At 62.0% G+C, this 26,233-nt stretch overlaps 4 protein-coding genes across 7 annotated transcripts; 1 reads left to right on the top strand and 3 right to left on the bottom strand.

Annotated features, from left to right (window-relative positions):
• Nucleotides 1-4,901: 4,901 nt before the first annotated feature.
• On the bottom strand, nt 4,902-12,802 carry NES (nestin; the record flags this gene model as incomplete). Its single annotated transcript, XM_081340573.1, has 4 exons — nt 4,902-10,164; nt 10,390-10,463; nt 11,076-11,200; nt 11,993-12,802. The coding sequence occupies 4 exons, from the start codon at nt 12,800-12,802 to the stop codon at nt 6,440-6,442; spliced, it is 4,734 nt and encodes a 1,577-aa protein (XP_081196699.1). The 3' UTR covers nt 4,902-6,439.
• A 1,526-nt stretch (nt 12,803-14,328) lies between these two features.
• LOC308675152 (uncharacterized protein) lies at nt 14,329-15,934 on the bottom strand (the record flags this gene model as incomplete). The annotated part of the gene is made up of 5 exons (XM_081340168.1): nt 14,329-14,654; nt 14,862-15,086; nt 15,175-15,300; nt 15,388-15,573; nt 15,712-15,934. 5 exons carry the CDS (start codon nt 15,932-15,934, stop codon nt 14,329-14,331), a joined length of 1,086 nt encoding a protein of 361 aa, XP_081196294.1.
• A 1,283-nt stretch (nt 15,935-17,217) lies between these two features.
• HDGF (heparin binding growth factor) lies at nt 17,218-20,643 on the bottom strand. Of its 3 annotated transcripts, none has more exons than XM_081340736.1 (6): nt 20,279-20,643; nt 18,832-18,908; nt 18,459-18,597; nt 18,007-18,165; nt 17,660-17,916; nt 17,218-17,507 (listed from the first exon to the last, which is right to left on the bottom strand). In XM_081340736.1, exons 2-6 carry the CDS (start codon nt 18,897-18,899, stop codon nt 17,501-17,503), a joined length of 630 nt encoding a protein of 209 aa, XP_081196862.1. In that variant the 5' UTR covers nt 18,900-18,908; nt 20,279-20,643; the 3' UTR covers nt 17,218-17,500. The 3 variants fall into 3 exon arrangements, with proteins under 3 accessions (XP_081196862.1, XP_081196861.1, XP_081196860.1); XM_081340735.1 differs by lacking the exon at nt 20,279-20,643 and adding an exon at nt 19,456-20,231; XM_081340734.1 differs by lacking the exon at nt 20,279-20,643 and having other exon boundaries at nt 18,832-19,419.
• A 1,330-nt stretch (nt 20,644-21,973) lies between these two features.
• On the top strand, nt 21,974-25,471 carry PRCC (proline rich mitotic checkpoint control factor). Of its 2 annotated transcripts, XM_081340617.1 has the most exons (6): nt 22,570-22,986; nt 23,079-23,531; nt 23,609-23,713; nt 23,887-24,030; nt 24,134-24,199; nt 24,307-25,471. In XM_081340617.1, exons 1-6 carry the CDS (start codon nt 22,804-22,806, stop codon nt 24,391-24,393), a joined length of 1,038 nt encoding a protein of 345 aa, XP_081196743.1. In that variant the 5' UTR covers nt 22,570-22,803; the 3' UTR covers nt 24,394-25,471. The 2 variants fall into 2 exon arrangements, with proteins under 2 accessions (XP_081196742.1, XP_081196743.1); XM_081340616.1 differs by having other exon boundaries at nt 21,974-23,531.
• Nucleotides 25,472-26,233: the final 762 nt, after the last annotated feature.

Here is a 26,233-nt window from a genome sequence, read left to right as displayed (position 1 = left end):
GGGACTTCCAGCCAATCTCTGTGGTGACCTTTTCTCTCCCTCCTTTCTCCTCGGAATAATGGCATTTCCAGGCCTTTTCTGAGAGGCATTACTCAGCGGCTGCCTGGGGGTGATGTCATCCCATTATCTGCAAAGGCTGCCAGGGAGGAAGGGGAGGGGAAGCTGGCCACCAAAGAAAGGGGGGGAAAGACTCAGATTCTCTGGAGTCCACAGACACACAACCCCCCCTTTCCCCCCCTCTTCATCCCCCCTTTCCCCAGCCTCTTCATCTTTTGCTGCAAGTCGAGACAAAGGGGAGGAGAAAGAGGCATTCAGGAAACTCATAAAAATCACAGGGCAGTGAGTTCCACCGGGGAGCATCTGCTTTACCCTAGATTAACTCAGACCCAGTTATTTCTCTGGGTGGGATTGGTTGAGGGGTTGCAACCAAAGCAGGACCCCTGGGATGCCCCAAAGGACTGAAGCCGGAAATTGAGGCCGGGTGTGTGTGCGCGTGCAAGCAGCTTAGCCACAGCCCGTCAAAACTGGTTGCCTTTCCTCCCGTGCCTGCAGGAGTTCTCCTGTGCGTCTGCTGAGTTTCTTTCCCATCTGCTTGGGGAGAGAGCTCATCTGGAGGGACACAAAAACACCGCATGGGGAACCAACCAGCCCCTTCCAAAGTGCCTGAAGCAAGGAAGTCACCCCTCCACACACACAGAGAGAAGCCCGGCCTAAGTTGAAACCTGATCCTGGCAGACAGTTGGCACCAGCTGGTGTGAAAATAAACCGGTCTCCTCCCCTGAGCGAGCTGAGCTGCCTTGGATTCCTCTTGGCTGCAGGCATGCTTTGGGAATGTTTGCAAGAAGCTGAGACCACGGGGGCGGGGGGGGGGCAGGAATGAGGCTGACTGGAGAAGGACCAGTGATGGAGGCCCTGAGGCTTTCTGGAGGAGGGGGCCTGCTGGCCGGCCCTCCCTGGCTTACCAGAGCTGATGGGATCTCCTTCTATGGCCTGCGAAGTGTGCTGGAGGGCAAGGGGTCTCATGCCCCAAGCCCACCAGCTGTGGGTCCTCTCCTGTCTCCCCGAGAAGAACCCCTCCCTGCAGCACCAGGAACCCCCATCTGGGCAGGGCTGCCTCGGCTTTGCCCCCCAAGAGGAACGCCCTGCCTGGGTGTTTCTCCCCCAGGCCTAACCGGGGCTGGCTTCCTCGGAGCCTTCTGCGCCCAGTGGCCGGGAGCCAAGTGCGGACTTGGATGTGTCTCCTGCCCAGCTGGCAAAGACACCTGCTGCCTCAGCCCCCTGCCGCCCTGGGGCCAGAGAGGAAACACCAGTCGATGGGCCGGCCCCCTCCAGGCCTTCCTTTCCAGCCCTCCCCACTGCCCACTTCCAGGCTCAAAGGAAGCCCCAGGCCAAGCCTGGATCTCCTCTCGTCCCTCCTCTTCTTCTCCCTGGCTGGACTTTAATTACAGACAAAGCACAATATTTACTGCTTTGGGAATGGCTGGCGCCAATGACGACTCCGCTCTTTCCAGGTTGTCCTGACACCCCAGAGCCCCTCGGCTTGTGTCCCAGAGGCAAGCCCCACAATTTTGGGGACCTGTAATGGGCACCCTCTCCCCTTCTAAGAGGAATTACAAAGAGTGAGGCAGCGGGAGGTTCCCCCTCCAGGGCTCACTCCTGGCAGCCCCCACCTGTGCGAAATGGCCCCCTGGAAGGGAGCCAAATGCTGACCAAGCTGCTCCTGGCCTCCGATGGGGGGAGGGTCCCAGGCAGGGGCTGGGGGCGCAGCAGCATCTGCTCCCTCCTCCCCCAGTTTCCATGAAACCCGAGTGCTGGCAGCTCAGTTACCCCCTTGCTGTGACCCCTTGGGGGGGCTGCATTCCGGAGAGTCCGAATCCCCTCTTGCACAACTGCTGCGGCTTTAATCCCTTGCGCTGAAGCTCTGTCCAAGGTGAGGGCGTCTCATGTGATCTTGGCTCCCCCCTCCTCACTGCGTGCTTGTGCTGGGCAGGGGGTGATGCAGGCAGCAGCTGCAGATGGGAAAATCCTGTGGATGACCACCGGGCTGGAGCCACAGCCATCCTGGCAAATGCTTCTGTCCTTAGGGAGGGGCCCAGAATAGATCTGCGACCAAAGGGCTCTCCTCTCTTTCTTCATGGCACCCTGTGGCTGGGGGGGGGGTCCTGCCTGGATCTTGTGAGGCTGAAATGCAAAGGGCCAGCTCGCACCAGCTCCAGGCCCCAAAAGCAGGCAGACCCCAGGGGACAAAGGACTGACCTCCTGGAGGAGGCTTCAAAGGAGCCGGGGGGGTGGTGGTGTGTCTGGCCCTTTTTGCCTGAGTATAGAAAGCTGGTCCCCCCCTCACCCCCCCCTGAAACAGATGGGAAGTCTCCCCTCTGAATTCAATGCACCAAAAGCTTGACTAGGTCTAAGGGCCCTCTTGCAATGAGGGGGAGAGGGACTTAGCAATCGTGCTACTGACATGCTTTCAGGGGCCTCCCGCTTGCCAACTGCCAGGGAGCCCCCACTTTGTCCGAGGCGGGGGTCAGCCTTCACCCCAGTGAGCCCTTCCAGCCCTCAGCACACTAATCAGGATGCCCTCCCCCCCCCTTCCTGGTCAGCCTTCAGAGCTGAACTTCTGAGTCAGTCTTTGCTCAGGGGAGGGGGGGGGCTTGCCACCCAAGTGACTGGCTTCCCTCGGAGCAGGGAGGGAAAACCCACCAGCATGTCTTTCGTAGGCTTACTTCCACTTCATTTCCTCCTCCACCACCTCCTCCTCCTCCCACACATTCCTCCAAAACAAGGGGAGCCTGCCAGGCCCATTTTGCTGCCTTGCAACCAGGCAGCAGGTGGGATTGGGGTGGGGGGGGTGGGTAGCCATATTGCTCCATTGTTCCCTGACTTGGAGGGTGGCAAAATGAGACTTTTCAGGAATTGCAGGAAAGCCAACCAACAGCAGACACAAAAACTGCCTGGCACCACAGTGGCGAGTAGGAGGCAAAGCTCCTTGGGCAGCCAGAAGCTCGGCCCATTTCTCCTGAGCAGCCCGGCAGAGCTTCAGCTGTGCAAGGCAACAGGCAGAAGACTACTAATCTCTCTCTCTCCCCCCCCCCGCCCTTTTTTTAAAAAATTCCATTTATACCCCTTTCTACGCCCTGCGGATGTTCAGAGTTGGGCTGAGTGAGGTCATTGCTTTGAGGCTATCCTGCCCTCCCCCTTCCCAGCCCCCATTGAAACAGGCCGCAGAGAGCTCCTAATTGTATGGACTCTGGCCAAGTGTGGCTGCAGACAAAGGAGCAGGGGAGCTGCACTGGGGCAGCCCAGACAGATCTGGGGGGGGGGAATGGATGGGGAGCGACTGTTAAGAGAGGGAGGAGGTGCTCCCAGCTGCTAGAGGCAACTTTACAAGGCCCCAGGATCACTTGCCAGTTTCCAGGATCAGTGGCCGGCCGAAGCGCTCAGCCAGAGGAGAGGGGGCTTCTGCCACAGCCGTGGGGGCATTTGGGATGTGACAGCCCAGCGTGGACCCTTCTGGGCTGAAGCGATGCCAAGGCCTCCGAGTCAGGTCTGGTTCCTGATAGAAGAGGGAGGGCTGATTTTCCAGCTGTGTGACTCCAGCCCTGCCATTTGCCCTTACAAGGACTGGCTGGCCCAGAGGACGGGGTTTATCTGGCTTTGGAAGGGGCTTCTGGGCTGATGCAACCTGAGGGCCAAGCCAGCTCCCCCTTCCAAGCCTTTGAAAGGACCTGGGATCTCTCGGGAAGAGGTCTGGGCCCCTCCTCCCCTTCCTCACCAGGCAGGAAATGCAAAGCCTTGCTCGGGTTCCTCTCCTGGCCTTGAGAAAGCAGAAAGCCCTGCCCGCCCCGTCCCTCTGCCACCCAAGAGCTGCCAAAGCCCTTGGCCGCTTCGCCCTGGCATCCTCTTATCGGCCTCCAACACTCTTGTGCCTCCCACGAGCCTGCTTGGCTGAGGCCTGCCAGCTCTGCCGTTTTCCCCCTCCAAGGAACCCTGGGAGGAATTGCCAGCGTTGCCTCGGTTTGCCCCAGAGGGCGATGCTGGTGGCCGTTTTGCCCCTGGAAAACCAGCCCACCGGGCTTTGCAACTGCAGCTTCTCTGCTGCAGCTTGCAGTCAAAGGTTTCAAAGGGAGGCATATGCTGTATACTTTCTATTTTCAAGAATATTGTTATCGTTTCCACAGCTTGTTTCTGTTAAAGTTGTGTTTTTGAACATTTTAAATCCAAATTGTTTGCCACGCTGGACCAGATGGGAAGGAAGCCTGCCCGGGTCTGCTTCAGTGTTAAAAACAGCCACAAGTGACGGATGCAGAAACAGGTGGTGGGCTGAAGGGAGGGGCTGTCCATTCCCCCCACCCCCAGAATGGGAGAGAGGTAGCCACATTTAACTTTCTCCCAACTTCTCCAAATATTTCTGCTCTGCAGGGAGCTGGTGATTCAGCTGCATCAGTAGTCCCATGCATATTTTAAGGTCTTCCATCACTTCCCCATCTGGCCTTGGCTATAAAAAGCGCCCCTTTCTCTGCTCGGTCCCCACGGAGCAGAGGGCAGAGAGGGCACGACCGATGCCCTGCCCTGCCCACAGCCCTGGAGAGTTTGCAAGAATTCGGTACATCGACTGGCGAAGGGAGAGGGCCCCCCATTTCTTCTCAGTTGCCCCCCTTCCTTGGCTAAAAACTGGCTGCTAAATGTCCGGGATTCAATCTGCACTCGAACAAAGCAGAACTAATGGAGTGGAGGCTTTTTTTAACACAAACATCTCCTCTTCCTGCATGCGGCATTAAAGAATTATTTCATCTTGATAGATCGGCTTTTTTTCAGCTTGGCCGATCCCTCCCCCAAGAACCAGCACCCCCAAGGGTGATGCTTTAAGAGGTGAAGCAAAACACAGAGAATTTGTGCAGGGTAAGAAACCAATTGCTTTATTAGTGTCTCGGAGGCGCCCAAAGGAGCTCCGGAGTTTTATCATCCTAGCTTTATGGTAGAAGGCACTGAAGTGCAGAAAAAAATGGGCACTGGAGCCTGTTTCTGGAACATCCCCTCTCGGTCCCCATCCTCAGCTCCCCTCTGGAGAACTCTGCCCATGTTCTGAGGCTGGGCTTGGATCGGTGCTCGAATCCTCGTTGTTAAAAAGAGAGGAGGGGAAATCAAGCCATTCCTGGGAAAACGTCTGCTCCCACTTGGCTAGCTTCTGTGGGCTGGGCAGATAAAATGAGGCTGGCAGGAACTCGCTGATTTCGAGTTTATTCCACGGGACCAAAACGCTGCCTGGGCCAGCTATAGGACTGGGGGACTGATCTCTTAATTATCTTCTTCCCAGGAGGATGCTGGGGAAGTAAGAGCGGAAATATCAGATGCTAACTGAGAGCCTGGCCCTGGCGTACCCAACCCAGGCTGGCCAAATGCTCAGCAACAGGTTGCCAGGGGCCTTCAAGAGTTGCGACTTTTCCTCTCCTCTTAAAAGCAAAGGAACAACTGGATATTTCTACCAGGGTTGTTAGATCGGTCCCATTCAAAAGCAGAGGCCCCTTTGCCAACATTGGTATCCTGGCACACACACACACCCCGCACACGCACACAGATAAATGAGTGGATAAGAGAAGAACTGATTCCTGGGGAACCAAGGAGAGAAGAAGGGGACGAGAGGGGAGCAGCATCAAATCACATTTATACTGAAAATCCAGAGTTTGTTCCACGTACTCCTCGAATAAGGCACACTAGTAAGTTACAGGGGTCACTATTTGAAAAAAACCTCCCTCTAGATCAGTGTCTCTCAGCCTCAGGAGCCATAAGATGGGCGGACTCCAAGACTCCCAGAACTCGCCAGCCAGCATACTCCACTGGAGAATTCTGGGAATTCTGCAGCCAGCATGTTGGGGAATTCTGGGAGTGGAGACTAACACATGCAGAGGCTGGGAAACTCTGCACTAGGTGAAGCCCTCTGGATCCAGAGAGTGGCGGGGAGGAGGGGATGTTGTAAGTTTGCCTGGACAACTTCAGGGTGCCTCACTTAGAAAAACAAGGTGTGAGACTGGATCTTACTAAACAACTTATTTTCCTGCTGGGCACAACTAGAGGCAGATGAAACATAACATTTTCTTTAAAAAAAAACAATTTTGCCAAATTGCTGGTTACAGTTAAGGCAAACACAAAGGCTATCAGACACCCAACTTGAGTGCCTTTCTTTCTTTTAAAAAAGAGGTTTTTTGTTTTGTTGTGTTTTTTTTAAAAAAAAGCCTATCAGGAAAATGTTAAAAGGCTGCAAAGGTTGCCTAACCAAGCTTTTGATTGTCAGTGGGGCTCTCTGACTTTGGAGGGAGGGAAGGAAGGAAGGAAGGCCGCTGAAAAAAAGAGGAAAGTTTGTGGAGCTGAAACGGAGGGGGTGCCTTGAGCAGGAATCACACTGGTTGTCACTGGCTGGGATAAGTGGCCGAAAGGGGGCCCTTCAGTGGTCTTCCGAGGGCTGGAGGTCCAGGCCCCCTTCCGGCCGGAATTCCAAGGGTTGGTGCCGAATCCCGTCCCCGAACAGGAAGGGCCTGGGCTCCCCCTTGCTTTCCTTGCCTCCTTTCTTCTTCTGCTGTGGGTCACCCAGGATGTTCTCCTCTAGTGCCTCCTGGCCTTTCAGATCCAGGCAGACCTTTTCAAGACCTTCAGGGCTGATGTCTCCACTTCCAAGCCCTTCCTCATCGCCTGGGATTGGGGGGGGACTCTGGCTTAGGGTCTCTGCCCTGGGGAAGTGGCCCTCCGTGCAGAACTGTGGGGTGACAGTCACCCCCTTGATGAAACCATCGTCTCCAGGAGGGTCCGTCTCCTCCTGCCCGAGGCCGTTGAGAAGTTCGCTTGGCAAGTCTTCCACGCTTGCTTCCTCCTGAAGCCCATTGGCCTGGCTTTCCAGCAACGGGTGGGCTTCCCTCGGGAAGGGAGATGAGCCTTCCGGAGCCTCTGGGGGAATCCGGGGTGGCCCCTGGTCCCAACCTGCAGGGGGGGCATAGGGGGACCTTTCTTCTGGGAAGCGTTGGGCCCCTTGGCCCCCCAGCTCCTCCTCGGCTGCCTTCATCAACTCTTGGTTAAACTCCAGGGCTTGTTCCACAATCTCCAGGATATTGGGGCCCACCACGTCCTCTGGGAATGTCTCAGGGAAGCCACTTCCTGGGGGATCTTCCACGGTCACAATTTTCTGCTGGATCAGATCTTCTGGGTCCAAGACAGGGGAACCTTCGTCCTCACCGGACTCCAGCAGCTCAGACTCCACAGCCCCACTTGGGCCAGGCAGAATGTGGTCGCCTTCCAGCACTATTTCTCCCAAATGAGTCACGCTGGTCAGGGGTGAAACCTTGGCAGGGGCCACAACTGCAGCCTCTTGGTCGCTAGATTGCAAGGCCCCCCGATCTTCCTCCTCCTCCTCTTCCTCGTGCTGGCTACAGCAGGCGTCAAACCCATCTGCTGGGAACCCGCCGGGCTCTCCTGGCCCCAAAGCAAGCTCTGCGTCCACCTCTTCCCTGGGGACCGCTGGCCCTGTGGCCCCCTCCCTCTCCTGCCAGGGGTCTTCCTCGGGCTCCAGTTCTTCCTGCTCATCCTCTCGGGGGGCCCCAGCCCCCCCGCGACCCTGATCCTCACCCTCTCCCACAAGCAGTGATCTTTGGATCCCGGCTTCTGCCGGACCCTCTGCGGCCAGCAGCTCTTCTGAGCAGCGCTCGACTTCCTCAGGGAGAGCCTGTGGACTGTGGCCGCTTTCTCCCGCTGGAGTGCCTTCCTCCACTCCGTCTTCCTTGGCCAGCAGGCGGCTTGCGGCCTCTTCTTCTGAAATGGGGGCTTCAGACCCTGGGGCCAAAGGAGGCATCTCTTCCCTCTCCAAGGGAGGAGGGGGTGGAGTCTCGGGCGCGGTCAGCCCACTGTCCAAAGCTGGGGGGGCTGGCAACGTCTCCCCTAGCAGGACGTTCTCCTCTCCAGCCCCACCTCTCTCCCTCTGGGAATCTGGGACGAGGGTCTCCTCGGACCCTGAGCCCTCCCCCCAGGAAACAGAGTCCTCTGCAGGCATCTCGGCCTCTGGGGGGGAGCCCCCTTCTTGGACTTCTTCTGGGCAGGTGTTCTCTTCCCTGGAGGGGCCTTCTGCCTGGGGAGGGTCCAGCCCCAGTTCTCTGTCTTCAGAGCCCTCGGGGGCATCTTCCTTCTCCTGCTGCAGGTTTCCTGCCACAACAGCCCCACGGACTTCTTCCATCTCCAGGGCATCCATGTTGTCTTCTGTTTCTGACACTGAGCCTCTTTTCTCCAAGCTGCTCCCTTCAGCTTGCGATGGGGTCCCTGAGAACCCTCCTCCTCCTCCTCCTCCTTCCTCCGGGGGCTGCTCTTCAGGCACCTTTGTTCTCTGCTCCTCTTGCAGCGTCTCCTGCACCTGGGGGCTTGTCACGTCCTCCCCTGGCGAGGCCACCCCCAGTTCCCATGTACTTTGGGGTGCCTCCCCATCCAGGTGCCCTTCTGTCTCCATTGTTCCTTCATCTCCCGTGTCTTCTGTGGGAAGAGATCTGACCACATCTCCTCCCCCCTCCTCCTCCTCCTCCTCTTCTGCGGCTTCCCTGCTCTCAATCCCCTTTGGCTCATCTGCCAAGATGCCATCTTCCTCTGGGGCAGAACTTGAGCTTCTGGGCCGGGCACCTTCCGTGCAGAAGAGCTCGGAGTCCAGGCCCTTCGGCTCGTTCTCTTCCTCTGGCGGAGCAGAATCGGCCTCCTCGTGAAGAAGCTCTTCGTGGCTCTCCACGTTCTCCTGCTCCCCCTCTAGGAAGGGCGCTGCCTGGTCTTCACCTGCAGACAATGCCGCAAGCGTGGCGGGTGACGGGTCCTCCTGGGCTGGGCTGCCTTCCACCCCCAGGTGTCCCCTCTCGAACAGCCCGGCCTGCAGATCGCACGGTTCACCTTCCCTGGGGGGGCTCTGGGGCTCTTCCCTGTGCTCAGAGAGAAGATCTTCGGGGCTGACCATCTCCACCTCTTCCGTCCCTCCACACACCCCCTCTGGCTTCACTTCTGGGGCTCCCTCGAGGACACCAGAGGGGGGGCTGCCAAGCTCCCAGCCTTCCTGGTTGTCGCTCACCTTTGTAAGGGCCTCTGTGGCAAATTCTGAGTTCCTGGGTGCTTCTCCCAACGGGTTCCCCAGCAAGGTGGGCAGCTCCTCCTCCGCCTCTGGAGACCCCCTTTCTCCATCCCTCTCCTCTTCTCCAGGGACCAAAACTGCCCCGCCTCCTTCCATCCTTTCTACCCTCGGCGGCTCTGCCTCCAGGGCCTGCCAAGCCTCTTCCGGCCCTTGCAGCTCAGCCCAGGCTTCCTGGCCACCATCGACCTCTGCAAAGTCTTCACAGACCTGGAGGCCCTCCAGGGGATCGCTGGGCTGGCTCTGCCCTGTGTGAGCTTCCTGGGCCTCCTCCAGCCCCTCGGTGCGACTCGGGACAAGGGTGTCCTCCTTCTCCTCTTCCAGGGATGAAGCGCTGCCGGAAGAAACATCTGCCTGGCTTTCGACCGCCTTGAGCCAGCTGGATGCAAGCTGGGTTTCTTTGGGGTTCACTTCCTGGATCGCGGTTTCTACGGCTTCAGTAACCATCTGGCTCAGAAAAGGCCCGTTCAGGACTTCTCTCGTTGCCGGTGGCTCCTGGCGGAGCTGTGGCTCCTCTTCCTCCTCCTGCTCCTTTTCTCCAGGGGCCTCTCCTTCCTCCCCCCCTCTACCTTCGCCCTCCCTCTTCGCTCCCTCTTCGCTCTCCTCTCCTGGGTCCAGGCTGCCAGGGGAGCTTCCCGAAGCCTCTCCCAGCTCCACGGAGTTGACAGCCAGCGGGGGCTGCGTGCAGAAGATGGACTGGGCCAGGCTCTCCAGGTGGGTGACCGTCACCCTCTGGCCGTGCTGGGAGGGGTCCAGTCGGAAAGCAGAGGCCTCCTTTGGCGGCAGCAGCAGCCCATCGGCGGTTCGGGTGGCCTGAGATTGCCGGAGGGAGGCATTGGCCTTTTGGAACTCCCTGGCCGCGGAGCTCGGGCTCTTGGTCCCCCAGGAGGGCAGCTCCAGTTTGCTCTGGAATCCCCCACGCTTTGGGAAGGCAACGGGGCTGGGGCGGACATCCCAGTTCCCCGAGCGGCCCCGATCCATTGACGGCCCTGGCAGCCGGCCGTGGGTTGATTCGATTACGGTCGCCTCTGCAAGCAAGAGAAATGGGGAGCATGAGAAAAGGCTGCTGGACTCACCTGGAACCAGGTGATCCTCTGCTGAGACTGATCCAGCCAAGCGGATCCGCCCCCCCCTTGAGAAAAGTCAGGAAAGCTCATACTTTCTTTGCTGAAAGGCAGCTCTGTGCTGGGAGAAGTGGGCCCAGATGTTTATCACTCTTTAGGCCTCCCCCCAAGCCCCCCACTCATCCCTACCTCTCAGCCCCCTGGCCAGCTGTAGGTCAGTGGCTGGCAGCTGCAGCCTGGCGCTCTCCGCTTCCAAGAGGGTCCTGCAAGAGAGAGAGGGACTCTTGAGAGGAAGGGGAGGGGGGGAACCGCTTGGGGGTCTTTCCTGGCCTCCTGCAGCTGCCTCCTCAGTCAGGCCTCCTCCACCTTCCCAGCCTTGGGAGGCTCGCCCCCTCCCCCCCCGCGAATCGGGAGGGGCGGGGGCTGGCAGGAGCAGGCTGGCGGTGACATCATGCGAGTCTGTTGGCCTCCCCCCCCCCCCCGCTTAAAGGCCGCGGGGCCATTCTCATGCTAATGAAACAGGAACACCCCCCTCCTTTTATGTGGGAACCGTTTGGGGGAGGAGAAGGGAAGGGGGCAGAAGGGAGGTTCCCATGAGATTCTGCTTCTGGCGGGGGGGGGGAAGGAAGCGAGGCCGTCTGCGAGGAAGGAGGCAGGTTTGCCGAGGCAGAGACGCGCAGGAGAAAGAAGCGGGTCGGGGGGCTCCGGGGCCCCTGAATGGCGCATGGGGGGGGGGGCGGCGCAGCGGTTGCTGTGCGTAAAGGCAGCGGCTGCCCCCTGGCCTTGTTTCAGAGCCCGCCCCGTCCAGCCCTCTCGGTGGCCGGGCGAGGTGCGGCGGGGAGACTCGGGGGCGGCGCGAGGGGGGCGACCCTCACCTGTAGGTGGCCACTTCGAGGCTGAGCGACATTTTCAGGTGCATGAGCTGCTGCCGGTCTTCCAGCACCTGGGCGATCTGGCCGCGCAGCGACTGCTTCTCCTCCTCCAGCGCCTCCATGGCCATCTGTGGGCAGAGGAGAGCCCAGCAGGGTCAGCCACCGAGGGCGGGGGCAAGGGGGGGCATGCTGCAGGAGGCCCTGAGGATGGTCCAGCAGGGCTCTGGGGCAGGACCCCCCCCCCGCCCCACTGGCAACTGCAGGTAAATCCCGCGCGTCTGCCATGCGAGTGGGTGTGGCAGCCCAGCGCACAGTTTTCAAAGTCATCTTTTGTTCTGCTGTAATATACTCCCACCTCGAATCTTGCCCCGGCCCGCAACGCCCCTTCCTAAGATCAGCCTTCGTTACTCGGCCCGTTTCCTTCAGATCTGGTCCAGCAAAAAGATTCTGGCCAGGCAGTTCCCTTTTGCCTTGCACCCCCTCCTCCCCATTCCTAGACGCATGCATCCTCCCCCACACACATTCCTCAGAAAAGAAATGCTGCGAATGAGTGGGGCAGGGCGTGGACCCTCCCGCTGAGCTCTGGAGGCGAGGCCTGTGGAGGGTGTGTGTGGAGGGGGCACTGACTTCCCCACATCCCCAGAAGGGTGTATCAGCCTCACCTTCAGTGTTGGAAGGATAAGAAAAGAAGAACACAAATTTATTTTCCTTGAAAACATCTCTGACTTTTTAGAAGTGCCCCTTTGCAGCTCCCCACGACCCCCCCAAGCAAGGGCTGCTTGATTTGCATTTATCAAAGGGGGGCAGTTCTGCCCTTTTGCCAGCCACTTTCCTAAGCTTCTAAGGCGGGCAGGCGGGCAGGCATCCCCGAGCCTGGCTGGACTCAGAGGGGGGCTCTGTGCCAGCCACCCCACACCCACCTGCAGCTTCTCGGCGTCGCCCTGCTGCTGAGCCCACTGCTGGGAGAGGCTCTCTTCCAAAGCCTTTTTCCGGCCTTTCAGGCTGGCCAGCTCCTTCTCCAGCTGTTGCAGCTGCAGCTGGTTCTGCCGGTTGCGTTCGGTGGCCTTCCAGAGGCTCTCCTTGGCTTCGCAGAGGGAGGCCTCCATCTGTGAGACCTCCATCTTGTAGGTCTCCACCGCTCCTTTCCAGATGTTGGAGAGCCTCTTGGCGTAGTCTTCCACTTCCACTGGCTGGAAGCAGATGGGCACCGCTCGGAAGCCATCCAGGCTCTGAGAGAAGGTGGCCATCTCCTGGTCCAGCCTCAGCAGCTCCTCTTGGTGGGCCTCCACCAGGCCTTCCATCTCTTTCTCCAGCTGGGTGGCCTTCTCCCTCAGCCAGATGTGGGCCCGCTTCTCCTCCTCCATCTCCTTCTTGCCCAGGGACAGGAGCATCTTGGCCTCCTCCTGGGCTGCCCTCTCCCTCTGGCAGCGGCTCCTCACTTGCTGGGCCTCCTCGTGGAGAGAGTCCCTGGCCAGCTCCGCCACGCACTTCTCCCGACAGGCTCGGTCCAGGGTGGCCCGGAGCGCGGCCACCTCCGCTTCGTACTTGGCCCTCCAGGGGGTCTCCACCAAGCCCCCCTTCAGGCCTTCGATCTCGGCTTTCAGCAGCTCGTTCTCCTCTTCCAGGAACTTCACCCTGGCCAGGTAGGCCTCCAGACGCTTGTTGAGGTCCCACATCTGGAGGGAGTCCTCTCCCAAGGGCCGCGAGGAGGAGCCGAGGAAGCTCTCCATCTTCCAGGCGCTTTTCAGTGGCAGAGTCCAGCCGAGAGAGAGAGCGAGGCCGGTGGAGTGGCCCGGCTGCTGCTGCTGCTGCCGCTGCTGAAGGAGGGCTGGGCAGCTCCGCACCACTATTCATAGGGAGGGGAGGCCCCTGGCCAAGGAGGCTGGGCTTAACACCTCCCCCCTTCCCTTCCCCCCCCTGCATTGCCAGAGAAGAGCGGCATTCCTCAAGAAGCTGGGTGGGAAGAAAGAAGTCTTGGAGATGCCTCCTCAGCAGCTGTTCCCCTCTGGCAGGGTGCCCCCCCCCCAAGAAATCAGGAGGCTCCTCAGCATCTCCCTGGTAGGAGGGCTCCAAGTTGCCTCCAGAGCTTTGTAGAATGCCTCGTCTTCTCCCTCTCACCCCCCCACCACACCCCAATTTCTCTCTGAATCGGGAGCAAACAATGCCCACAGGATGGAGGGAGGGACTCTAAAATACGTGGGGCAGAAGATGCCAAAAGGGCAAGAGAGAGCAAGGCTCTGAGTGGCGTTTCAGAGCCCCCAGACAGCTGTGCTGAGATTGGTTCCAGGCAGGCTTTTGGGGGGGGGCTCTTTTCCTTTCTTGCCAAATGCATAGATGGCATCTTTTTTGGGGGGGAGGGGTCTCTGTTCTGTGTGCCCCACATTATTGCTTCTGGTCAGAAAGGCAACTTTTTAGAGAGAGGCCAAAGGGGTGTTTGCGGGGGGGGGAGTGAATGAGGAGTTGGGGGAAGCAGGGTGGGTTTCAAAGGGGGACCAGGCTGTCTGGGATCCCATAGAAGAGACACCTAGCGTCCTTGGAAGGAAACGCAGCCTCTCCAAAGAGTGCAAGGGCGCCATCTGGTGGACAGAAGGGCCAAGGGTGGCGGTCAGTTGGTTCGCTCCGGGCTCTTGGGGGCACCTGCCGCTCCAGAATCTCCCCTGTTGCTCAGGATCTGCCCTAGTTCTATGCTAATCCAGCATCCAAGATGTTTCTAGCTATGGGGCCGGAGAGCAGAAACACTCCCCCTTTGCAAATGAAGAAGGCTTGATGGACACGGTGATGAAGGTGATGGTCCCATGGAGCCTTCCATTCCCTGCCATTCAGTCAGAACTGAAGAAGCTTCTTGGATGAGAAGCAAAACGTCTTCAAAGAAAAACAAGAAAGCCCAGTTGCCTCTTGAAAAAGCACCTTTGGGTTAATCCTTCAGAATGATTTTTTTACTTGTGTGTATGTGTGTTTCTCTCTCTCTCTCTCTCTCTCTCTCTCTCTCTCTGTGTGTGTTGCAGGGGAGGCTATAAAGCTTTTAATTAGTACACAAGCAGTAGTACTGAAGGCAATTTTGGCCTTCAGGAACTGGCAATGTCTCAGGGTGACTAGAGGCTCCCGACCAGCCACTAAGGTTGCCATTACTCGCAGGAAGCTCTTCAGGGGACACCAAGCCAAAGTCCCTCCCTCTTCTTTTGGGGTGCGTTTAAAAGAACAGCCCCCCACCCCACCCTGCGCTGTGACCTCGAAAGCAGAAGACTTTCCAAAAGCTTTATTGAGGGCAGGCGGGGACTTTTGCCTCCAGCAGCCGGCCGGAGCTCGGTGGATCCAACGGGGCGGCCGCGGGCTGGGCGGTCGGGCCCCTCGCCTCTTCCCCCCTGGCAGCAGGCAGCGCGGGGGGCAACCAGGGAGGGCCGTCCTCCTCCTCCTCCTCCTCTTTCTCCTCCTCTTGGTCGTCCACGGAGAGCTCGCTCGGGGGCACCTGGATGCCCAGCTCCGCTTCCACCCGCCACAGCCGGCTCCGCACCCTGCGCAGTTGGCCGCGCAGCGCCTTGATGGAGCGGACGCACTCCTGGCAGCTCCGGTAGTCTCTCTGCCCTGGGAAGCAGAAGACCAGCCTCGAGGCTCCGCCAGCCAGCCCCCTCCTTCCCGCAGCGCCCCCCCCCCACACACCTCCCCCGCCTTCCCTGGGCGCAAAGCAGAGGCCCGGACCCGCTGCGCTTCCTCGGCCGCGGAGCAGGACGGAGCCCTTCGAGCCGGACCCCGAGACCTGCCCGGAGAAGGCGCCCCAACCGGCGGACTCACGGTCGTGGAGATGACGCTCCTGGCGCTCCAGGAAGGTCTCCAGCGCCGCGTGCAGGTCGGGCAGGTGCGGCGGCAGCGGCGGCGGCGGGGCGGGCGGCGGCGGGGGCTCGGGGAGCAGCAGCAGGGAGCAGCCGGAGAGGGTGGCGGCGGCGGAGAGCCCCTGGCGCCAGGAGGCCAGGGCCAGCAGCTCGGACGGAGGCGGCGAGGGCCGCCTCGGGAAAGCGCCTGCCGGAGCAGAGAGCAGCGTCGGCCGAAGCACCGGGGAAGGCGCGGGGAGGGGGGCGGGCCAGGGGCGGTCGGTAGCCGCGCGCACCTTCTGTTTCCCGGCGCTGCAGGCGGACCTCGGCGCGGATGAGTCTTCGGCGGCTGCGGCAGATCTGCAGGCTGAGGGCGCGCAGGGCGCGCGGGAAGTCCTGGCAGCTGCGTCGGATCCTCAACTCTGCAGCGGAGGGAGAGCGAAGGGCAGGATTCGGCGGCGGCGGCGGGGGCCGGAGGGGTCAGTGGCCCCAGGAGCCCGGATACTTACGCCCCCGGAGATACTGGCCCTGCAGCGCCTTCAGCGCCTCCAGCCGCTCTTGCAGCGCCTCCAGGCTGAGCGCGGGGCACGGCGCCCGCTCCCGGGGCTGGCTGGCCGAAGGCGGCGGGGCTGCGAAGTCGAGGGAGCCCGAGCCGGAGGCGGGCGGAGGCGGAGGCGGAGGGGACGGCGGCCTCGCTGCGAGGGGCAGGAGAAGCGGGTCAGCAGGAGGGTGGAAGCGTCGCGCGGGAGCGCTGCTGCCCGGACCATCCCGGGCTTGCCCTCGCCCAGGGGAGGGAGGGGGGGGAAGGTGGCAGAAACGGGGCCAGCACTCACCATCTTCTGCCTCTCCTCTCTTCCTGGGGAGGCTGCTGAGAGGACCAAGAAGGGTCATCAGGAGCAGCCGAGGGTCGCCAGGGCCAACCCCCCTCCTCCGGCATCCTCTGACTGGCCCTCGGCCCACCTTGAGGGGGCCGGGAGACCCCCGGTCCTGCTCAGAGGAGGCCATGGCAAAGCCACCCGAGGCTTCCGGGATGGTTCCAGCCAAGGTGGGGGGCATCCTTCGTAGAAGCCCCTGGATTCCCAGCCCACCCACCCCTTCCCCAGAGACCCTGCCCACGCAGGGCACGTCTGGGCTCTGATCCCCCAGCCCAACCAGTGCCAAGGAGAGGAAAAGGCAAATCCTTAGCCTGATCCGTTTGGAGGGACGTTCGGGCTCCCAGGGGCCACTCACTCGCGGTTGCTGTCACGGCTGGGCCTGTGGGAAAGGAGGGGGGTGAGGGGGAGGCCCAACTGCATCGGGGTCTCCCTCTGGCTGGAAGGCAGCTCAGGGACCAGGAGGAGAGGCCGGCCCCTCCTGTTGAGAGGTGCTTGGGAAGAGGCTAAGGGAGGGGGGCCCTCCCAGTCTTTCCCCAAACCCAGCACCCCTCCAGCCAAGGGGCTGCCTCTGTACGAGGGGGGGGGCTTCCTGTCCCATCAGTACCTGCCCCCTAAACAGGACAGCCAGCTTCCCATCCCACGGGCCGAGGGGGCCTGTCTGAGTTGCTGCTGCTGCTGCAGATTCCTGCCCTCTCCGGGGCCCCGGATTCCAAGGCTTTGTGAGGTCAGAACTGCCACCTCCCAGCCCCCCACCCTCAGGGCCCCCTCCAAGAACTCTGCTGGTGGGAGAGGCAGGCACGGAAGAGCTCGATGGACCCCCATTTCAAACCCTTCCAAAATCTCAGGCAGTCTTCTTTCTGCTGGGTAGCAGTGGGTTTGGGGGAGGACCAACGCCCCCCCCCAATTCAATTCAAATACAGCCAGGGACCCAGTTCTTAGGCAGGCGGTGAGTGTGTCTTTCCGCTGGTTCCATCCAAGTCAATGCCAAAGAGCTGTTCGATCATGGAGATTTTTAATTTTAAATGTTGTCCTTGAACAAGGGCTTGACGGTCCCTTGGCCTCTCCAGGCCGTCTGTGGATGGGCCTCCTGCCCCCAAGACTTTGCAGCAGCCCCTCGCTAAATTGTGCAAGGCGACTGCGGAGCACCTGAACCCCTCCCGGGGGTCAACTTTGTGCAGGCCCTGGGAGCAAGGCAAGCGGGGGGCAGGCTGCATTTCCCCCTCCCTCCTCCTGTTTTGGGAGTCCTCCACCAACCAGCTGCAGTGGCCGTGCGGCACCCCCTCCCCAAGGGACTCCTAAAGATACCCAAACCCTGTGCAAAAGGCAACAGGTTTCAGCACCTTTGCAAAAGAAACCCCCCCCCCACACACACACCTTTCACAGGAGCCCCTTACCCCCTTTTCGGTGCAGGAGGCAGCCGTGGTGGCCCCTGTTGTCCAAAGAGGGAATGACAGTGCACGGCTGTGTTTTTTTAAAAAGGCATCCAGCTGCGTTTATTCCAAAGTGACCCATCAGTAGATTCCCTCTAGAAACTAGGACTAACTCAAAGCGTAGGACCGGCGAAACGGCCGGCCAGGAGAGATGCAGGCGGGCTGGGCAGAGACCGTTTCCTGTTCCTGGGGTGGAAAGGTTGGATCGCGCTCCCTTCCCGCCCAGCGCCGGAGACGGAAAGGAGAGGATGTGGCAATCTGGTTGGTAGCACCAGGGAAACCCGGAGGCCGGAGAGGGCCGGAGAGCAGAGGGCCGGCTACGGGCTGCAGGAGGGGAAGAAGAACAGGATGGAAACTGAGTTCTGCGTAGGCAATCTGCGACTTGCCACCTCCCCCAGCAAGGTGATACTCAAGATAGACTCTGCTGGTCCGTGGAGGTTCCACCCAGCTCCCCCTTTTCCACCGTGCCCGACTACCTCTTCTCATGATCTCTGCTTTCCTGCTCTCCTTCTTCCTCGTCGTCCTCTTGGGCAGCCTTTTCCTTCTTCTCTTCTCCTCCGGGCAGGCCGACAGGGGGGCTGCCACCCCCACCGTTCTTCCCCTCGCCCCCTGCTTCCAGCAGAGGCAGCTTCTGATTCCTGGCTCCCTGGGCCGCGTCGTCCTCACGGCTCCGCTTCTCCCCAGCCGCCTCCGCCTGCTCCTCCCCGTCTTTCATGCGCTTGAGGGAGGGGTCCTGCAAGGGGGCCAGCGGCTATCAGCGAAGGGGGGGCAGAGAGGGCAGGTCCCGGGGCCACCCTCCCGCCAAGGCCAGCAGGCCCCCTACCTCCGGGGCCTCTCGGGCCCGCCTCTTGTGGGCAGCCTTCTGGTTCTTCTCCATGACCTGCTCATCGATCACCAGCTCCCCCTCCTCCTCCTCCTCCTCCTCCTCCTCGGGCTCCTCCTTGGCCTTCCCCTCCTCCAGGGGGTGCTTCTTCTGAGCCGGCTACCAAAGCAAGCTGCCATCAGCAGGAACCACCAGGGAAGGGCCCCGGGGGAGAAGGGAGGCAGCGGGCCGCAGGGCCAAGGCTTGCCTCGGTTTCCCCAGGGGAAGCGAACTCAGCCCTGGCTTCCCTCTTTACTCCCCTCTTTATCAGTCTAGTTAGTGCCGAAGGGGCCTTGCCCCCCCCCGGACGCTTCGTAGCTATAAAGGTCTCAGAGCAACGGGGGGGGGGCTCGGCCAAGGCAGCCCAGGGCCCCAGCAGAGCAGAAGCCCCCGTCTGGCCCTGTTCCACCCACCTGGTATCCCGAGGCCTTGATGGTGGGGTCGTTTTCGATCTCCCACAGGCCTTCGCTGAAGCCTTTCCGCTTGCTGGCTTTGCCAAACTTCGCCTTGCACTCTTCGTAGGGAAAGAGGTCCTTGGCGCCCAGGAAGGCCCTGCGGGGGGGGGGGGGGGGCAGAGGTTGTCAGACTCAGCTGGCATTAAAAGGGCACTGAAAAAGCGGGGAGGGCACATTTCCTAGCTGTTGGAAGAGAAAGTGAGTAGAGATGCCCCTCCAGTGCCTTCTAGGGCTAAGGAAGGGATGATGCCCCTCCCCCCATCATTGGATGAGGGGGCATCTCCTGGGAGCAGGAAGGCCCTGATCCAGCACGGCTCCTCGCATTACTCACGTCTCATGAGTCCCAAAGAAAAAGACCTGGTATTTGTTGGAGGCTGATTTCACAGCGGATTCCGGCATCTCATCAATCTGTGGGGGGAGAGAAAGGGGGGTGTCGGATGCCCTCTTGGCTGGGCCTGGCACCTCCCCGCCCTCCCTAAGCTCCTGTCTAGACGCCCCAACCAGGCAGAGCAAACTCAGCTGGTTTTGCAGCAGCTGGGGGGGGGGCGGAAGGGCCGTGGGGAGGAGCAGCAGAGGGGGAAGGACCCCCCCTTCTGCAAGGCCCTTCGCTCGCCCTTCTCCACAGCCCCTGGGCAGCAAGAGAGAGGATGGAAGGAGCAGTGGGTCTGAGGCCCCTCCCCGCCTGAAAGCACCTGCTCTGGGGACTTTGGAGGAACGGTGGGGGGGGAGCAACCACGAATGACCAAGCCGAAGGCAGAGTGGCAGTTCAGCCCCGGGCATTCTCCTCACTTCCGCATTTGTGGGTGAAGACTTCAGTGCACCCCTCTGTTCCCTGCAAACTCTTCCACAAAGCCCAGCTCGATTCACACAACTTCTGACTTTCCAGGGAACTCACACCCAGAATATGACAATCGAGAAAACTTGAACTCGAGAAGCCAAATTTGTGTTCTCTCACCCCCCAGGTCAGGAGATGCTGTGTGTGTGTGGGGGGGAAGGGGACACGAGGCTCCACCCCCAAAGGGGCGTCTTGGGCCATCTCCCTCCTGGTCCTGGAAGCCACCATCAAGCTGCCTCTTCACGTAAAGGAGGAAGTCGGAGAGCAAGGCAGAGCCCCCAGGGACAAAGGCAGTCTACCTTTGCACGCTGGATGCCTGCCAGCCCCAGCACGTGCCCAACCCAAGCAGGCTTCTCCGGAAGTCAGCCAGACTTTGCCCAAGCGACTACCTGGCCCAGCCCTGTGAACAGGCAAAATGGGTCAGGTGATCCGTCCACCGGCTCTTCCTCCAAGAAGGCCCGGCTGCCGATTGATCGTGGTTGCTCCTGGCCCAGGGCTTGGTGGCTTCTGCTTAGTCGCCAGGCCAGCCCCTCCCCCTCCGGGGCTTGGGTTTCCTTGACCAGCCAGTCAGGCCATGCCCAGGTCTCCCAGAAAGGCCCCCTCCAGCAGCAAAAGCAGGGGCCAGGCCAGGAAGGGGGCTGCCCCTCTGCAAAGGGGGGGCAACCCTTTCCAATGGGGAGGGGCCAAGGCAGGGAGGAGGGGAGATTCAGCAAGATGGAGACACAGCCCAGGCTAAACCTTGGAGGGCATCGCAGTATCTCTGGGAGAATTGGGGGCACTGTCTACCGCAATCAGGAAGCCCGGAAAGTGGGAAGGAGAGCCCCCCCAACCATTTGGGCATCTTGGGATCCTCCGAGGACTGCTGCTCCCCTGTCTGAGTTTCTAACCAATCATGATCACTTCCAGCCTCTCTGAAAGCGGTAGAACTTTCATTCATGGTTACCCAAGATACGGTGGCTTTCCCACTGGCAGGGGCAGAGAGAGGTTCCTGGCTCTTTCTGTACAAAGGCTGTGGGTGTTCAGGGCAACAGCCGCACTCATTCCCCCCCCAGGCCCCCAGGTGGCTGGGAGGAAGAGCCCCTCCAAGCCGCACAGGAGCTGCAGAGCAGGATTCCAGCAGGGCCCCTCTGGAATAAAACCCCTGATGGGTCGATTGGCTCCTTTGTGCTCTGGGGAAAGGCCAGGCCCCTCTTTGGAGGCCCCCTCCCCTCCCCTCCAGCGGTTAGGAAGGAAGCCCAGCGGGACTTTAGGCTCTTTCCCTGAGGGAGCCCCCCCTCTTCCGGCTTCTCTGTCACCCTCAGCACCCAGGGGCCAACTCAGCCTCCGACGGTCCCTAAAAAACCCCTCCCTCCACTTCGCTGGCCTGAGCAACGCAGGTGTCAGTTGGGCTCTGATTCAGGAAGAAAAGCTGCCGGTGATTCATCGCTGTGGTCACTAGACTGTTTAACCAGCATTTCCCAACCCTGGCAGCTGGGACTTCAACTCCCAGAATTCCCCTGTGCAACTTCCAGGGCAAAGGCAGGCGGGACACATTAGGAAAACTCCCCCAGTTGTTCACCTTCCTTAGGTGGGCGCGCAGCGTGCGCACCTTAGCACTCCCTTACTCAAAAGGAAACCTGCCAGTCCTGGCACGGCGCTTACCCCCAGGTCAGCAGGCCCGGCCCAGCGTTGGCACGGCTGGGGGTGTCCTTGAATAACTGAACTTAGGATGACTTTATATCAAACCGATCTCAGCTGTATTTGCATAAGAGCCCCGGCTGTTGTTTTGACTTGATCAACAACACAATCCACTGTTTTATATAAAAGGTTGGAAAACAGCCTCGTTTCTAGTCCTCAGGGTTACAAAACACGCTGCAAGTCCAAACCAAAAACCACAGAGGCAGCCTGTTTCACAAGAAATCGCCACATTTGGGATCCTAATTAGTCTCAACTGCAACATCGCTAGGAGGGAAGGGGGCAGGGCCTTATTAAAAACGTGCTGGGGTGCAAGATAAGGGGAGGCCAGTCGCCCCCCCCCGGAAAAGCTGGTACGAAGCCTGCCCCTTTTCAGCCAGACCCCTCTTCGGCCGCTAGCACTTCGCTTCCCTCTTCCCAACCAGGGTTTGCTGCCCAAGCGAACCTTTGGCCCTTCTCGTACCCCGCTCTCCGCCGCGCAGGGCCGCGCATCCCCGCCGCCGATCCTGCCTACCCAGCGCGCGCCCCGTTTCCGCAGAGGGGGGCCCCCTCCCCGGCAGCGCGATCCGAAGAAAAGGCCGCTTCCCGCCGGGGTCCGCCCGCCTCAGCCGCCTCCAGGGCGGCCTCCGCGCGGCCGAGGGCCGAAGCAGCCCACGCGACTCCCAGCGGGACACCTGCCGCCTCTCCTGGCAGATCGGCCCGGCCGACGGCGGACTCGGCTCCGGCCACTCGGCCCGGGTTTTTCCAGCGCGGCGCCCGGAGCCGCGGGGGGAGCCAGGCCGGCCGCGGCGCCCCAGTCGAGCGAGGGGCGCGAGAGACGCAGCCGGCCGGGGAGATCCCCCGCTCCGCGCCCGCGCGGGACAGGCCAGGCCCGGCGGCGCCACGGCGGAGCCGCCCGGGCAGCGCTCCCGCCTCCCTCCCTCCCTGCCCGCGCCCGGAGGCCAGCGGGCGCCCTTACCCGGGCGGGCCAGTGCGGGTAGCCCTTCATCTTGGCGAAGACCAGGTCGCCGCACTTGAAGTCGCGCGGGCGGCCGGGGCGGGACATGGCGCCCCCCGAGCGACGGGCGCTGCGCGGGCTCCGAGCCGGGCTCTCCCCACGCCTGGCTGCCGCGGGCGGAGGCGCCTGGCGAGGCGGGGGAGCGGCGAGGGGCGGGCCCGTCCAGGGGCGCGTGGGGGGCGCCCTCCCGCGGGGCTGCAGGCGGCAGCGGGACCCCCGAGCGGCGGGCGGGGCGGGGGCTTCTCGGCTACTTTGGCCCCGCCCGCGGCGCCTCCTCCCCGGCAGAACGCGGCCCGGGGGTCCCGGGGGGGGGTCGGGCGGGGCTCCTGCGGGGGCGCCTGCTGGGGAGGGCCGGGAAGGGGCTGGCAACGGGGCGGGGGCGATGCGGGGCCGCGACGACCCCTCTGCTGGCAGACCCCCCCACTTGGCGGACGCCCCTCCAGCCGCGCGGGGGATGACGGGAGCAGAGGCGCCCTCTGGAGGGGGGCGAGGGAATCTCCCGCCCGTCCTGGGTTTCCCGGCGGGCCCCGCGCGGCCAGAGCGCCGACGACCGATCGCGGCTTCCGGCGCGGGGCCTTCTGGGAGCGGTAGTCCACTTCCCCGCTGGAGCGCGGAGGAAGGCGGTCGGCGGGCGCGGGGCCCCTTTCTGCTTCCAGGGCTTCTTCGCCGCCCGGGGCCGATCGCGGGGGGGCGGCAGGGGCGCTCGGTCGTCTTCCGGCGGGCAGCGTTGCCATGGGGGGAGCCGCGGCCTAGCGCCCCGCACGAAGCCTGGGACTCGCGTAGCCGCCGCCGCCGCCATGTCCTTAGTGGCCTACGCCAGCAGCGAGGAGGAGCGGGAGGAGGAGGAGGAGGAGGAGGGGGAGAGCGACGGGGCCTCCGCCGGCCCGGGGGGGCTCCTCTCCGCCCTGCCGCCGCCCCGGCCCGGCCCGGCCCAGAAGCGGCAGCCGGTGCGGATCGCGGCGCCGCGACTGCCCGAGGAGGTGAGCGGGGGCCGGGGCCGGAGCCGCCCGTCTGCCCGCTCGCCCGCCTGACCGCCTCCCTCCGTCTCTCTCCCTCCCTCTCTCTCTCGCAGTCCGACTCGGAGGAGGAGCAGGAGCGGGAGCCGGGCGAGCCTCCGGCGGCCAAGAGGCCCGCGGGGCCGGGGGGTCTGTCCGCGCTGCTTCCGGAGCCCCGCCGCGCCCCGCCGCCCCGCAGGACGGACCCCGCCGCGCCGCCCTCCCCGTCGGCCATCAAGGCGGCGGCCAAGAGCGCGGCGCGGCAGGTGGCCCGGCAGGTGGCCCAGGAGGGCGAGGCGGAGGCCCCGCAGCCCTTCTTCCCGCTGCCGCCCGCCCCGCCGCCCCCCGCCCCGCCCGCCGCCGCCGTCCTTCCCCCCGCCGCCTTCCCCGACGACCTCCCGCCCGGCACCGAGCCCGACGGCCAGGACGGCGCCGACGCCCCGCTGGAGTTCAAGACGCCGCCCGGCGCCCGGCCCGCCCCGCCCGGCTGGCCCCCCGCGCCCGGCCCGGGCTACGGCGCGCCCTACGCGGTGAGGGGCTCGCGGGGCTGGGGGGGGGCGAATTGCGGGAGGGCCCGGGCGCCGCTCTGACCGGCTTCTCCCCGCAGGGCTACTACGGCGGGGGCTACTACCCGGAGAGCGACCCAGGCTTGGGGCCGCCCCCCGAGGGCAGCGCGGATGCCGCCCCCTCTTCCTTCATGGACGACGAAGCGGTGAGCCTCGCCCCCCCCCCGTCCCGCGGAGCCCCTTGTGGGTGCTTCCCCACTCTGGATGCCCAGAGCCTCGCTGGCCCTTTTGCTGGGGGAGGGGGCCGCGGGGCCTTCCGCGCCCCGCATCGGAGAGCCTGGTCCGACCCCCGTGTCCCTTTCCCGCCCCCCTCGCGCAGTTCAAGCGTCTGCAAGGTAAGCGCAACCGCGGGCGAGAAGAGATCAACTTCGTGGAGATCAAGGGCGACGACCAGCTGAGCGGAGTCCAGCAGTGGCTCACCAAGTCCCTGACCGAGGAGCAGAGCATGAAGTCCTTCAGCAAGGTCTGCCGGGCCGCCCCCTCCCTCCCGGGTGGGGGCCCTGAGAAGCAGGAGGGGGTGGGGGGCCTCTTGGGCCAAGGGCCCTGAGTTTCCCATTTCCCTTCAGAAAAAGGGGGAGCAGCCCACAGGGCAGCAGCGAAGGAAGCACCAGATCACCTACCTGATCCACCAGGTGAGGCCTTTGTTTGTTCAGCAGTGCCCCCTCCCCTGTGCCTGGCTCGCTGCCTCCACGGTGGGCATTTTCGCTGACCCCCCCCCCCGCTACCTCCCTGCCCCCAGGCGAAAGAGCGGGAGCTGGAGCTGAAGAACAGCTGGGCAGAGAACAAACTCAGCAGGCGCCAGACCCAGGCCAAGTACGGATTTTAGCCCCTTCCCAGCCCGGGAGAGCCGTGCTGGATTCCGAGCAGAACGGCCAGCCCGGGATCCTGTTCTGAAAGGCAGCAGCGCCTGGTGGACTGCCGGGTGGACTGCCCTGCGAGCCGCTGGAGGCCCTGCAGCCAGGCATGTGGCAACATGGGGCCCCGGAGGGCAGAGGGTCCGTGTCTGCTTGAGTTGGGGGCTCTCACCCCCTTGATTCACGAGACTTCTTGATTTCCCTCTAGCTGCTTTTCTTTCACGTAGCCACCAAGGCAGGGGGGAGCCCTGTCTGGACTGGGGATGGCTTCCCACCCCACCCCACTCCAGCCCTGAGAACATCCTACCTGGAGGGCAGGGGACTGTTCTGCTTAACTCTGGATGTCTTGCTTGGCTATGGGGCTGCTTCCTTCCTCCTCCCCTTAACACAGACTTTGCGTTTTGCGTCTTGTTTTCATGAATTGGCAATGCCCCGTTGGCTAATTGTCCTCAGAGCCTCCCTGCTACCTGGAGCTTCCATACCAGAGACTGGAGGTTTCTGTCCGCTCTGTTTCTCCTCCCCCCTCCCCCCCCCCCCCCCCCGCAGAGGTGAGCCTTCTTGCCAGGTCTGTGACTGTCCAGAAGACCCACCTTTTCAGATTTTTTTCATAGCTTGCTGAGTTTGGTGTTCTTAGACCAGTCCTTAAAAGGGGAGCAGTTTTCACATAATGGACCTTCTCAGATGCAGACAGAGCAAAGGGGGGGGGGGTTGGAGGGGGCAGGACAATGGTGTCTTATGTGCCCCCCCCCGCCCTCTCAGCGAGCCTTGCCCCTCATAGTTGCTCCTGAAGTCCCAAGCCGACTCTATTACACCCTCCCTCCCCCCTCCCTCTTTGGCCTTGCTTTTGGCGGTCTGTCTTTGCTGACCTCCTGTTCAGATTGTAGCCGTTTCCCATTCAGCGGACAGACGTCCATCTTTGCTGCAGAGTATCTGTATTTTGGGGGGGGGTTCTTAAAAGATCTCGGTTTATTTCCCTGGACACTTTAGTACTTAGGAAGGCACCCTGTCCCTATTTTGAATATTTAAAAATAAAACTCATTCAGTAATTGATTTTCTTTTTCCCTTTTTGAATTTGTCTGTGGAAAAAGGTTACAGGGGAATAAAAATTAAATTGAGAGTGGGGAATGAGGGTGAGATGGCGAGGCAGGCCCAGGGCTGCAGTCCAAGGAGACTTTTTAAGAAAGGAGGGAGGGGGCTGTTGTGGGGAGGGTGGCTCTTGTCTTTGCAATTGTGCTGGAGCGCCCCCTCCCCATTTCTGCAAAGCAGGCCCTCCTTAAGGGGGGGGGGTGTTCCTGTTAGGAAAAGGCTCCAGCTCCCCATCGGGATGCTTTCCCCTCTTTGGTGGGAGTCCAGAGCCCAGAGTACACCCCTGATGAGCTGCACGTGCCCCCGGGACTTGGCTCTTGGGGGCACAGGTCTCATCCTGCCTAGTGGATCTATCAGTGGAAGACAAAAGGGCTTTAACCCCATCGGTGGCCCACCTCTGCTCCTTTTCCTCTGCTCCTCTTCGGCTGGCCTTCCAGCTCTCCAGATCCCCGGCCAGCGGGAAGATGCTCACTGAGCTGCGGGTGTGGCATCAGCGTCCCCCTGGGAGGGCCTCGGACTCGAGGGCCCCCCTCCCGGGCTCTAGCAGTCAGCCCAGCGGAGAAAAAGGGGCTTTCTTGTCCCCCCCACCCCCGCAGCGCTGCTGGCTGTCACCCTGCGGAGAGCTCGGTTCCCGAAGCCCCCGGGGCGCTCCTCCTCCAGGAGGGTCTGGCACGCAGCGCAAAGGGGCTGAGCCGGCCTGCGGGAGGGGGGGGGAACGGCCGCTGT

Source organism: Vipera berus, assembly GCF_964194415.1.
Source record: "Vipera berus genome assembly, chromosome: 16".
Taxonomy (NCBI): Eukaryota; Metazoa; Chordata; class Lepidosauria; order Squamata; family Viperidae; genus Vipera; species Vipera berus.
This window is presented reverse-complemented; position numbering and strand designations above follow the sequence as displayed.